The sequence below is a fragment of the Phoenix dactylifera genome, chromosome 5 (assembly GCF_051530095.1).
Source record: "Phoenix dactylifera cultivar Ajwa chromosome 5, Ajwa_hap1_PhDact_Kaust_v1.1, whole genome shotgun sequence".
Taxonomy (NCBI): Eukaryota; Viridiplantae; Streptophyta; class Magnoliopsida; order Arecales; family Arecaceae; genus Phoenix; species Phoenix dactylifera.
The window spans coordinates 20,256,026-20,269,386 of record NC_143194.1 but is presented as its reverse complement, the minus strand read 5'-3'; the positions used below and the strand labels follow the sequence as shown (position 1 = coordinate 20,269,386).

General features: G+C 38.1%; 2 protein-coding genes across 2 annotated transcripts; one reads left to right on the top strand and one right to left on the bottom strand.

The window, feature by feature from the left end:
• The first annotated feature begins 4,023 nt into the window (after positions 1-4,023).
• LOC103722701 (co-chaperone protein p23-1-like) lies at positions 4,024-6,962 on the top strand. Its single transcript, XM_008813350.3, has 6 exons — positions 4,024-4,203; positions 5,520-5,706; positions 5,794-5,959; positions 6,088-6,122; positions 6,200-6,275; positions 6,665-6,962. Exons 1-6 carry the CDS (start codon positions 4,199-4,201, stop codon positions 6,754-6,756), a joined length of 561 nt encoding a protein of 186 aa, XP_008811572.1. The 5' UTR covers positions 4,024-4,198; the 3' UTR covers positions 6,757-6,962.
• Positions 6,963-8,531: 1,569 nt separating this feature from the next.
• On the bottom strand, positions 8,532-12,766 carry LOC103722700 (F-actin-capping protein subunit beta-like). Its single transcript, XM_008813349.5, has 8 exons — positions 12,406-12,766; positions 11,533-11,603; positions 11,218-11,331; positions 10,903-10,985; positions 10,701-10,774; positions 10,471-10,590; positions 9,114-9,209; positions 8,532-8,902 (listed from the first exon to the last, which is right to left on the bottom strand). Exons 1-8 carry the CDS (start codon positions 12,532-12,534, stop codon positions 8,819-8,821), a joined length of 771 nt encoding a protein of 256 aa, XP_008811571.1. The 5' UTR covers positions 12,535-12,766; the 3' UTR covers positions 8,532-8,818.
• Between the last annotated feature and the right edge of the window lie 595 nt (positions 12,767-13,361).

Genomic DNA, 13,361 nt, shown 5'->3' with positions numbered 1-13,361 from the left:
CCGTCCCATCGGATCTTACGGCCTCATCATGGGTCCGCAAAACCGAACCGCCTTAAAAGACGAGCGAACGTCACCCCCGCTCCCTTCATTTAATAAGCCTCAGGGACGCGTGGAGTGCCGATATAACCTCAGCCTCCCCAGACCGCTATTCCGCCAATACGAGATCAGAAACGTCCGACCTCGGATCATGCCACGTGTCCACTTTGAAGCGCGAAACGGCGTACCTATTTAAGAAGGGGGCCTCAACCACGAGATCGAGGCGCCGCCCCATCGGGCCCAGGGACCCCATCATGAGTTCGCCGTACGAAGTGATCTCGGAGATCCAAAGGGCGCAATCTCCGTTGTAGCTGCTTCGGGATGCGTAAAGACGCGGACCCCGTCATAAGTTCGCCATGTAAAGCGACCTCGAAGGGCCAAAGGGCGCAATCTCCGTTATAAAAACTTCAAGACAAGTAAGGATGCAGACGTGATCCCCCTCGGCCTCAATAACCGCAATAACAACTTCTACTTCCCGCGTCCGAGCTCGCAAGCAGCTCGAACTCGGAAGTCGGGGGTAGTGTTGGGGGAATGCGGTTTTCCCCAGAACATAGTAACCTCGCCACTAGAAGACTGCATGTCTGCCGACCTTGGACGACCAAGGTCGGCGCCCGACCTCGGAACGTCCGACCTCAGAACGTCCGACCTAGAGAGTTTCCGACCTCGGAGGTCCGTCCTTGTCGCCCACCTACCACAGCCGTACCCTTCCGAGGTCCGGCCGAGGGCCATATCCTGCCACTGCCCCAGCATTTATTACGTATGATCTCCGCAAACCCATGGTTCACTCAACAATTAATGCACGTCTCCGACTTACTCAACAATTAATGCGCATCTCCGGCTTACTCAACAATTAATGCGCATCTCCGGCTTACTCAACAATTAATGCGCATGGCTCCTATTATCTACGGATCCTCAGCTCTCCATGGCAAATCAGCTCAGCAGGGTCCTGTCAGCCGTGATAAGTCTCTGACCCCGGCCTCACCTCCGACATCAATGCAATGATTCACCTGATCGTGTGCCAGTCCAAGCAACGTGCCGAGCCGTACGACGGTCTCGCCCAATCACATCACAGGTAATCCGACCCCCCTATAAAAAGGGGACCCTTGCTTCTCAAGGGGGGTTGAACACAGGAAACTCTGAAAAACTTCTCTTCTTTCTCCTTTAAACACAGTTTCCCCCCTCTGACTTAAGCATCGGAGGGCCGGCGCCGGAAAACCCGGCCACCGGCTTTTCTGCAGGCACTCCGATGGAGGACGCCGCTCGCCGACGGACCGCCACTCTCCTGTGTCCACCGACCGCTCCCCCTCCTCAACCGACGACCGCCCCCGGGTCCAATTTCCAGCAACAGTGATAATAGATATAATAAATTTTAGATATGTGAACTCCTAAATTCTTAGTAATTATTGAAAAGAGAGGGAGGCTTATTCACTAGTTTTTCTTAAGAAAACATAATATAATGAGATGTACAAAGCCATGCATAATTTCTAGAATAGAAGCTCAATTGTTAAAGGCATTTATGTTTTAACAATATGAATGCAATTATAATTTTCCATAACAGATTGTCATAGTTTGAATTACTGAATATTTTTATAACTACTATCATGCAATATAAGTTAGGTTGATAATACTTTAGAGAATATTTGGCTCTTGATGCTTTCTAGTCAAAAATAATGAAGGATCTTTCAAAATAAAAATTAGCATCATTTATTACATTTTATAATATTAAAATCTGCCATAAAGTAAAATGTATTTTATGCCTTTTGCGCATTCATCAAATGAAAACAAATTTGATCATCTCGACAATATGATACCATGTTTCATTTTGATATACAGTTGAGAAACATCCAAATTAACTAAAATTTGATCTATGTATGTTTTGAAATATTTAGATTAAGATCGACAGTCTGAAATTACAAATTATATTATTTATTTTTACCATTCATTTTTTTTCTTAACTTGATGCTTATATAGGAGATCTAAAAAATATAAAATTTTAGCTACTATATATATATATATATATATATATATATATATATATATATATATATATTTATGTTACATCATTGCCAATGGTGTTGATTTTCATGCCAAGAGGTCTTTCATAATTTTTGACTAAAAAGATTTTGAAGCCCAAATACTCTCCAAAGCATCCTAGCCTAACTCTAAATAATATTCCTTATTTTTTTATTATATAAGTTAAATAGTTAATGACTATGATATTTTTTTCTTTTTTTACAAAAGGGCCTAGGCAATGAGCTCCAAACTAGCCCTAATCTCCCAAACCCTAGTTAATTTCATTCTTTTGAAAAACGTAGAAAGGGCTCGAGCAGCTGTGGGGGTGTTCACCCCCTGCTCTGTGATATTTGGGAGATGGCGAGGGAGGTCACATTCCAGGCCATGCATATATATTGTGAAGCCAACGGAGCGGCTGACTGGGTAGCGGCATATGTTGCGAGCCACTCAGGAGGTACCTTATGGTCTACGGAGAGAGAGTTGCCTGGAGCGCTTCGGGAATTTTTATTTTCTGACTCTATTGGGTGTATTTGTATCCGTGATGTATGAAATATCCGTTTTAGCAAAAAAAAAAACAAACAAACAAAAAATGTAGAAAGCTATACCTAGGAAGCAAAACATAATGTCAATTTTTGTAAAGAAATATTTGCATAATTACATTGAATACAACTTTTAACTCTTAATTATTCTCTACCCAGTCTTTTTAATACAAAGCAATCATCAAGATACAAGCTAATTTGCTCAATGTGCCACAACATAGAAATTAGAGAAAACACTAAAGTAGAAAAGCATGATAGGTGTAAGGCTGACATAGTTAATATAATGTTTTTGTAAGTTTAATTGGCTTTAGGAAAGGACTATCCACTATATTTAAAACCATATATTTAGAAGATCTTAGTATGTGGTTGATAATGAGGTGAATCGAGATTTCAATTTGTTTCAACCGAGATATATTGTAAGAAAAATAGAAGAGAAATGACAGGTTGCGCAACACCAGCTACTATTATAGGATCCTAGAGATGAAATTATCAACCGATATAGCATATACAAGTCGATTTGAATATTTAATAATATAAGAATTACCTTATGTATGCGATTGATCAAAGCAATTCAATTGATATATTATTATTGCATCCATAAATATCTCAATACATCTTTATTTTTAATGATGGACATAATAAAGATTGTATATTGGCTATATCATATACGTTAGTGGTTAATGCATCTACAATTTGATACCTCGATTGAGATAAAAACTTCGCATTTTTCATAAAGTAATTTCAAATGAATAATTATAAAAGGATGTTTGCATATGCACCAGTAAATGTTGCCATAACTTTAATCCATCTCTCCAGAAATATAAGCTAACTTGATTGACTTTATTTATTAGGGAGGTTGATACAAAATTAACTACCGAAACTTATCCTGCTAAATCTAGGAATGTTAACTAGTGGTTATTTGATTTGGAGCCAGCTATAAATGGTTAAATCCATCTACCTCTTAGTTAACTATTTGGCATCCAAATGTAGCCTCAAGAGATGGCCAGAGTAATGCACAATTTATAATAATTTTAGTCTTAACATCTTTAATTTGTTTCCCACATGGTATTCATTGCGTACATCTTCATAACAAAAGTTTTTCAACCGCATTGATGGATCAATACCAATCACATGAAATTACAAGGCTTAATATGCAAAAGCAAAAATTTTACATATAAGTACCTAGATCTCAGGGGTGTATATTCAAAATTCTCTACGCTAAAAAAAAAATATTTATTATTTCGAGAAAGGTCGATCCACATTTAAAATTTCTATAGGGCCCACAGCATGCAACCCTGATAGGTCACACGGATGGGCCAATATCCGGATGACAAATGATAGTTTATCGATGGGCTCATCGTGTGGACGGTCCAGATCATCCAATGGCACGGTGATCCTCCAAGAGAGGCGGTGGAGGAATAGAATCCTCTAGACTCGTATGGAAGGGCCTTTTGCCTCCCTCCCCCTCCGTCTCTCATTATATATTCGCGTGGGCGCTCACCCACTTCTTTGCTCCAAAAGAGAGAGATTTGTACCCAAAAAGAATCCCATTGCCGGCCATTTCTTGTCTTCCTTTCTGCTCTCCGTCGGAACCTAAAGCCATCGCAACGATGAGGTAATCTTCTTGTTTCTTGTTTCCTCTATTTCCGATAGTCAAAACACTATTTTTCAGTTTTTAAAGAATTTTTTGTCTTTATTTTGCTACTTGTTTGATGATTGAATGATTCTTTTTGGTTTTTCATGGGAGAAATTTGATTCTTTTTGTTCTCATATGAATTTATTCAAATTTTTGCGTCTCTATTAGCATTTCCTTATCCTCTTCTCTTGATACAAAGTGGTTTAGGTTTTAGGGTTTTGGGCGGGTTTTTTTAACATCTGCTAATTAGCATAAATAAATTGGCTTTTAATGAAAACGAGTTTAAGTAATTGTTCTATGTGTATGCGATGATTTTATCATTCAACAGAATAGTAGAATAGTAGGATGGTACCCCCCCCCCCCCCCCCCCCCCCCCCCCCCCCCCCAAAAAAAAAAAAAAAAAAAAAAAAAAGAAAAAAAAGAAAGAAGAAGAAGCTAAGATTAGGAGGACCGCAACTTCTTCACTGCAAGAAAGAAGATTATGTAATGGATAGATAGGAACTGGAGACTTATGGGTGCTTCGAAGTTATTGAGCTCGAAGACATCGGCCAATTTTTGTTCATTTAATTCAGATTGGTATGCCTTTATGTTTACTAGTTTTAGTGGGATTAAGTTTGGGAAGGAAATCCACTGTGTCCTGTGGAAACTGCTGTTTTTTCAAGGATTTCCCTGGTTTTGTTCTCTTTGATTCTAATTTGTTTGGGTCATATGTTGTATAAGCATGCATGGGAGGATTTGGTTGTTTAGAAATCTAGCTATTCACTCACTGGCGATCTATTAATTGCGTAGAATTTCTTCAGGTGCTGATTTGCTTGTGTAGGATTTCATCTGATATATGTATTTATACTTTTTAAAAAAACTCATCATTTAGCTGTTTACAAAAGCTGGAACTTGAAAAGAAATCACAGCTAATGAATATATGCGTGTGTGCGTGCTTGTATGTGTATGTGTGTGTGCGCGTACATCCATACACACACATACACACACATCCACGTACATATATCAGCGAATTATTACTTTAGGGTATGTTCTGCTTATCGTCTGCTATGAACTTTAGAGTTTCATGATGAAACTGCGCTCTTCTTCCTGTTTAATAATTTTCAACTTGATCACCAAGCAAACAGTGAACTTTTTTGGTCGAGATGTGTGACCGCATGCAAGTTTTTTGGTTGCTTGCTGCGAGCAGCTATGATTCTTTTATCCTGATAAGAATGAAAGTTCTCTGGCAGGCAAGAATTTGATTTCTAATGCCTAAAATTTCAGAGCTAACTTATTCTTGTATCTTTGGTTCGCAGTCGACATCCAACTACAAAGTGGGCTCAAAGATCTGATAAGGTGTATCTCACCATTGAGCTACCGGATGCAAAGGATGTGAAATTGAACCTGCAACCAGATGGGCACTTTTATTTCTCCGCAACTAGTGGAGCAGATAATACGCCGTATGAGATCGACTTTGAATTATTGGACAAGGTCAGCGTGGAGGTAGGTGCACAAATAGGACAAGAATTCTTGTAATAGTCCCTGTTAGGAATGAAAATGTTGTAACTGGCATCCATGAGAACATTGCAGGAGAGCAAAGCTGCTATTGGATTGAGGAACATATGCTACCTAGTGAAGAAAGCTGAGAAGAAATGGTGGAGCAGGCTGCTGAAGAAGGAGGGGAAGCCTCCTGTGTTCTTGAAGGTTGATTGGGACAAATGGATTGATGAAGATGATGACAATGAACATAGTAGATGTGAGTCTGCTGTTTCAGGCATCTTCTAGTGCATATTATTCTAAATTGTTGATTGTATCTTCTTTCTTTTATTTTCTGATTGTTCTCTTTAACTTACTTTTAATTATGAAATATTGTTCTCTGTGCAGTTGGAGATATGGACTTCGGCGGTATGGACTTCTCGGTATGTATTTTCTTCAAGATCCGTCTGTTGTTGTGCGTTCTCTTCTTGAGTTTCTCACCCTCTTTTTACTTGTGCAGAAGTTGGACATGGGTGGTGCTGATGATGAGCTTGAAGACGATGCTGCTGATGCCATTGACATTGACAAGGATGGAGGTTAGCAATGCTTTCATTCTATCAAGATTAATAGCTTGATATACACATTTGGTTGAACGGTAGCTTGTATAGTGTAGTATATAGTTGTTCTTCTATTGGCACGTAGATGGTAGACTTTATCATGTTTATTTCTAGGAAGTCCAAATCTTTAGTTCGTGGAGGTAAATATTATACCTTCTTTTAGCCGTTACTTCAGATATTTTCCATTTTGAGCCACCTAGTTGTGATTCAGGAGTGCAGTGAGCTAACTTAAATACATGGCTTAAAATTGTTCTTAGGTTCTAATTTGTTTTCAGAATAATATTGTTTCTCTTTTATATTTTATGTGGTTGGTTTATGGTAATTAATAGATTTCTGTTATTGATTGGACTGTGTTGTCGCTAAAGCAGATAATGAAACGGAAGAGAACAAGGCAGAAGGTAGTAATGTGGAGGAGGTAGCCCAAGCTGCAGCTACTAATGAATCCGAGCCAAAAGCATGAGGCTTTCCAGCCGGCTGAGATTTCCCTCTTATTAACTCCTGTGAGGAACTTTGACATATGTTAAAGGCGATGCCCTCGTTTTGGGGAATGCCGGATGTCCTGTTTCATTTTTGCTTTAATTTTGAGATGTTAGTAAAGGCAATTTGAGACTTAAAAAGAGTTGCAATATTTGGATATACTGCTTTTATGGCAAAATCATTTAGTCACGGATAGCTGGGACTTATGTCATGTTCTCAGTCTGTGGTTATTGAGTATGCCTCGGTTCTCGATCAATTTTTGCTCCCAGTTCATGGGCTTTTCGAGGGGGAATGCAAGTCTGGGTCTGGGTAGGACGACCAAGTTATGATGGAAGCAGCTCAGCCAAATTTTTGGAACTCGTCATGGTTGTATCCCTGATTGCAGAATTTCAGAAGACATGCTTTGAGGCATGGAATCACTGTCTCCATAATTCGTGGAATTGAAATCTGTCCTGTCCTTCATGCCTCATTATGTGGTTATTTTGGAGAAATATCGCACGAACCTAGAATTGACATGCCTTCTTAGGAACGTACTTAGGGTCCATTTAAGTGGCAATTGGAGAAAGCCGGGTTTATGGATGGATTAATTTAAGTTCTTAATGTGTTTTTTTTGAGTAAATGGATTATAATGGATAGCGAAAATATAGGTTAACGGGAGAATGGGAGATATTGGTGCACAGATCCATAGACGTGGAAGAAAAAGAATAAGTAGGATTAAACAGATCGCTAGTTTATGATAGAATTTTGGCAGATTCAGATCGGTTTAGAAGCTGTTATCTGGGGCGGTCTTGGCTCTGCTGATGCATGATATTAGAGGAACTCAGCTTCTGGTATTTTTCCATGAAGATGAAATCTGGAGAAGCGGTGCAATGAACGCTTGCTGATTAAGATATAGTAACGAATGGGCCAAGATGAGTCCAAAATCTCAATTTCAGGATTGAGATGTACAGATGGAGCAGCCATAAACTGATATATTAATAAAAATAGTGAAAGAAAGATTAATAACTTTTACTCTTCTCGCTAGACACCAAAAAGTAGTCTCGCATTAAGAAGATAGAAACGTTGAAATACCTTGGACACAAAAATATCTCGTGTCAGGATACGAAAGGCGCAAAGTGGACATCATATTGTAATATATATATATATATATATATATATATATATATATATATATATATATATAACGTATATAAAAATGGTATATGTGAAACACTGGGATTTTTCTTAATAATATCAGATATGGCTTTAGTTCTTTGACAAACGAAGATATAATAGTGGCGTATAGTTTTGTAACTTTGTTGACATTTTATACACAGTCGAAAGATGAAAACCATATTAAACTACTCTGGATTTTATTTTATTTTGTTAATGATATGTGTGGTTGAAAGAAAATTCATAGAAAAGAAAAGGGAAAAATAGCATTTTTTTATGAAAAAAAAGAAAAAATCTTCAGGGAATAATCATAATTTTTCTAATGAAACAAATAAATAGAAAATATATTGTTGAAATTAGTGTTCCAACCAATTCTTCATACCACTAAATGTTCCCTGAATTTTATCCCCTGAAGAATTTGTGCAGTTTTTGTGAAAGCCAGCCAGGACAACTTAAGAAGGTCTCGGCTGGAAGACCAAAAACATCCAATGCAATTTCATGTATGCTTGGTGTTTCTATACCACCTGATCATATAAAAGGTTTTGCTCCACGGCATTAAAACCCCTCACTTGATTTGATGATACTTAGGATACCATGTCCAGAAGGTAAAATCACAAATACTGCAACAGTAAATGTTCTTCTACTCAAGTATACTGCAGTGTTCTATAGAACTCAGCACCAAATTCCTACGAGTTTTTAACTGTATGATACAAACTCAACATACTGAAATATGAACGTTTCCACCAGACAAGTAAGTACTTTTTTATCATCCTCAGGACTGCAACCTAAATTTCACAGGGCCATGAGTGTCACTCCATGTGTCCAAATTTTCTTTAATACCAAAGTTCTAATTCATTGGATGCAAATGATTGCTGCACCTTTCACCTTTTGGGTCAGCTTTCAGGCAATCTAAATTGTATGCCCTCAGGTGGTGGTCTCAATGTGCAGACCATCTCTCTTGTCTTCCCAAAATAGACCTGCAAGGGCATGAGGTAATGAACTAAGAAAAGAATTCAAAGGTCCAAGATAAAACCAATCTTATAGACTGATTCGATATAATGGCTGCAGGACACACTAATTTATAGGCAATTCCATGTAGGCAAAATACGGTCCATCAGATAGCAGCAGGTTGGCTCATATGATCATGGAAAACCATCAAATGGTTTAATTAGACAAAAACGAAGTTACCTGATCCAGTGAGTTCCTGAGCTTGCCCTCCATTTCTTCTATCATCTTTCCCATGTTACACATGTGGCCCTCTGCTACCGAAAGGTCTGAACTCATCTGTAGAATCAAAAGCATATCGGTGTTGATAAAGGTTATAGTGAATATATGATTCAAAATGTATAACCCAAAACTGTAGTTTCCAAACTAAAATTAAGAGAAGAGAAAATACGAATAAAATTTTTTGAACTAGCTGATTGTAACTTTACCAGCTATTAAAGCTCATAAACCTAGCTAATTCACAAGAAGCTTGCTGACTATTTGGGGTAAAAGTGGGTCAGTCAGGAGGACCCGGGATGTTTCCCCTATGCATCTTGAACCCTAATCTTGATTGGTCCAATTCAACTAGTATAAAGTTGGACCCGACTTAACCAAAAATGAAGTAGTTCAAAAATGCTGAATAATAGCCTAAAATTCAAGAAGGAATCTACCTAAAGCACCCTATAGGTAAGTGAGTTGGGCTTAGGCTGCATTTGGATGGGAAAAAAGTGGGAGGATAATTCCCATGTCCCAACCTGCCAAACGGTCTTCTTGGCCAGCAGGATAACCCAATTTGTTCCCCATACCATGTGAGGGATATCCCTCTTCCCTATGCCAAACGGTCTTTTTGGCCAGCAAGATAAACCCCGTCCCTCTTACTTGGGGAGGGTTGGAATAGGCTTATTCCCTCCCATCCACTATTAAGTGCACACAAAAGTGGGAGGGTAATTTTGTTTCTGTGATGAAAGACGAATCACTGCAAAATCCCAAGCGTATTTAATACACTATATTCCTTCCTACTTATTCTTCCAACCAAATGCCAAAAGACACTTATCCAATGGAATATGCCCGTCCTTTCTACAGTACCCAGATAATTTCTTCTTATTCCCTCGAAATTTATTCTGCAACCAGATGCACATGCAAGAGAGTATGCACATGTTTAGTCCGCTATGTTTGCACTCGTAGCAACTTTGTCTAATCACTGAAACTACTGTGGCTTTTACCAGGAAACATGATACCTGACAGCTGAGTTGCTCATTAAATATATCTATTATGAGTACATGGATGTACCAAACCACCATGATGACAAACAATGTGGTACCAACTTATAAAATTACAAAACTTAAAGCATTCAGCCTTAGGCCCAACTTATCAAATTCTAGGTACTTATTGTATGGAACAAGCCCTAACATGTTTAATATACTAAAGCCTACAAAAAGGTGGTTATATTTGGGCAGAAGGATATGCATCAAGGTCGTCCCCTAAGTCCAAAGCATTATAGCACAGCCAAATATCAGAAAGTTAGAAAACAAAAACGGCAAGAAATTATCACACCAAGTACCTGTCTTCTGATTGATCCTGACAGATTGAAAGTTCCTGATGGCTTCTCTTCTGTGGTCAATGATAACATAACAGTACTGGTTAGGCAGTAATGAGCATTTCCCTCTTCTTCTGGTCCAACCTACATGGGCAAATGAAGATTTAATGATTAAAGTATTCAGACCATATGAAATATACTGTGCAACTTAAGTCATTCGGCAGGAGTCAATCTTCCATCAAAATCACGCTCACCTCAATAACATGAATAGCATCCCATGAACCCTCCTGCAAATGTCCTCTCCTCCCATGCCCTGTCTTCGATCCATCTTCATTCCCAAAAACAATTACATGTTGTTACAACCAATGTTACTATTGTGCCAGCAGGAAAGAAAAAAAGAAGAGAGAAAAGGAAAAAGAAAAAGAAAAAGAAACTGTTTTGCAATAGAAGCCTTACCTTTCTTTATTAAGAAACATGCCACAAAGCCCTGGCTGTCATTTTCCCAGATGTACACTGATGAGACACCTCCTTCATAATACCTAACAATGCAGTTTGAACAGAAGAATTACTATTACTTCCTTAGAAACAAAGGCAACATTATAATTTCTCGGGCTGAATAGAGAAATAAATTGAACAGATGATAGACAAATATCTCTTTATATCTTTAAAGGGAAAAAAAAATCCAGCTCATAAGCATCATACAAAATCATGACAGCAAAAAAAAAAAAAAAGAAAAAAAGAAAAAAAGATCTGGAAAGTAAAGGACCTCACTGGTCACGATAAACAGCAAAAACCTCATTTGCTTCAATTTCAAGTTTCCTCAGTTCGTCTGATGGTAGCGGCCCATCTTCCAGAGGTGGAAAATATTTGTTTGACCAAGGCGATCTGCACGCGGAAATGATAATCAACAAATTGTAAACATGGAAAATCCACCATATAAAGCACAGTTTTTCATACAAAACAAGAACAACAACAAAAGGACTAGTACAACCAACATCAAATGCTTAAATTTCCCTAAAAGAATTCAGTACATCAGAAACCATAATCAGAGATTATGAGAATGGTTCTTCAACTTCAACTGTTTACCTATATGAATCCGCATCCCTGTTGTATTCACACAGTATGAACTCCTTCATCGACTCCGTATCCATACAAACCTGCTCTTTTGATCAAAAACAAAAAAATTCCTACAGCAAGTAAACATATAACTAGAAAGAAAAATTTAAAAAAGGAAAGCAACTGAACTGATGGCTCAAATAGAGCATTTTACATATAGCTCAAGTGCAATCGAATCATGCATAAAATTTCCATGATTGAGCTAGTGGGCATCAAGAAGAACATCTACTAATAGCTCAAAGGTGTCTTCCTGCTGTCTAAGCAATGTTTGCACTGGTGTTCGTGTTTGAATTCAATGGTTGCATCAGAAATTTAGAAGTAACAAAATATTTGGGAAGCACGGGATAATCCAAAAAATCTAAAATTTTTCAAACCCAGCTTCAAAAAAGAAAAAACAGCACGAAATACACAATTCCAGATAATTTGTTCCCCATGTATTATACTCAAAACACAAAGAAGAGAAGAAAATAGTCACAAACCCTTTTTCAAAAGAGACGAGAGATCCCCAAACTACCGACAGGGCCCTCTGAGAAAACATATTTCTATACAAAAAAAAAAAATCCTTCAAATTCGTCCAAAAAAATCGGATAAAAGGATTCATTTTTCTACTTGAAACTAAGTCAGAGCTCATAAAATCTTCCCAAAACAAAAAAGAAACGAAAACTTTGATTGAATTATAACACAGAGAGACAAAAGAAAGAAGCCACTCAGACAAGATCGAACTTCGTATAGATCGAGAGATAGATAGCTATCAAGCACGGACTGGACTCGGATCAAGAAAACCCCCGATTGGAATCAGATCGGAGAAAAGCAGTAAGAATTAAGAAAAGAAAAGAGGAGGACCTGGAGGGGCTGGTCAACTTGGGAGAGGAGGTCGGTGGAGTGGTGGGGGAGGAGGGACAGCAGTGCCGACAGCGCCATCTCGCTCTGGTTCGGCGAGATTCTCCGCATCAGATCCATCGCCGCCTCCATCTCGATCTCTATGCGCAGATCTCTCTCTCTCACGAACTCTCTGTTTCTGGCGAAGGATCTGGGGAAGAGAGAACAAAGAGGGGAGGAGGGGTTGTCTTCTTCTCTTTTTGGGGAAAGAGAACGCAAGAGAAGAGAGAGAGAGAGAGGAAAGGGAGCCGTTGTTTGATCCGAGTTTCCCTCGCGGGAGCCGCCCTGTTGACAGTCCCACTAAGAGCTTATGGCAATGGCTTTTGGATTCTGAGAATTTTACCCAAGCTTTATGTTTTAATTAATTAGATTAAAAAAAAGGAAATTAAATAAAAGGCAATGACAATGATATTTCAGGAAAAACAAAAATGGTGTGGGTGGTGCACAATTATTTGCACCTTATTCATAAACTAAAACTTAAATATGCATAAACAAATTCTTAGGCATTTTTAACAACTTGTTAATAGATATACTCAAATGATTTAATTCAGACATCCAAAGTTTACTTTTATTCGCCCTTTCTTCATTTTTTTTTGGCTCATGCCATCTATATTTCAATTATCTTATAAATAACTATTATTTAGTTAAATTTTTTAAAAAAAATCGCACAAATATTTTGTAGCTTTGTAGCTCTCAAATTTTTCTATCCATTCTTTACTTTCTTGTCACATAAAATGCAAAATATACTTCCCATGATGTTTGCATTGTTGATCGATACATCTTTATTTAAACTAAGTTTAGAGTGCTACTGAATTGGCCGCAATTGTTTGTGTGACACTAGCAGTTGTTGGATATAGTAGATTACAAATTTGCTTTCTCCTACTCTTCTCTTTTAAACTAAAATCTAAATTATACTTTTT

Bases quoted from the DNA above. Each gene is read 5' to 3' on its own strand.
- LOC103722700 (XM_008813349.5), bottom strand. From the start codon at position 12,534: ATGGAGGCGGCGATGGATCTGATGCGGAGAATCTCGCCGAACCAGAGC. The intron at 10,986-11,217 runs GTGAGGTCCTTT...CTGCATTGTTAG, and splicing joins TTTGCTGTTTATCGTGACCA to GTATTATGAAGGAGGTGTCT. The intron at 8,903-9,113 runs GTAACTTCGTTT...ATGCCCTTGCAG, and splicing joins TCAGGAACTCACTGGATCAG to GTCTATTTTGGGAAGACAAG.
- LOC103722701 (XM_008813350.3), top strand. The intron at 6,123-6,199 runs GTATGTATTTTC...TTACTTGTGCAG, and splicing joins TCGGCGGTATGGACTTCTCG to AAGTTGGACATGGGTGGTGC. The intron at 6,276-6,664 runs GTTAGCAATGCT...TCGCTAAAGCAG, and splicing joins TGACATTGACAAGGATGGAG to ATAATGAAACGGAAGAGAAC.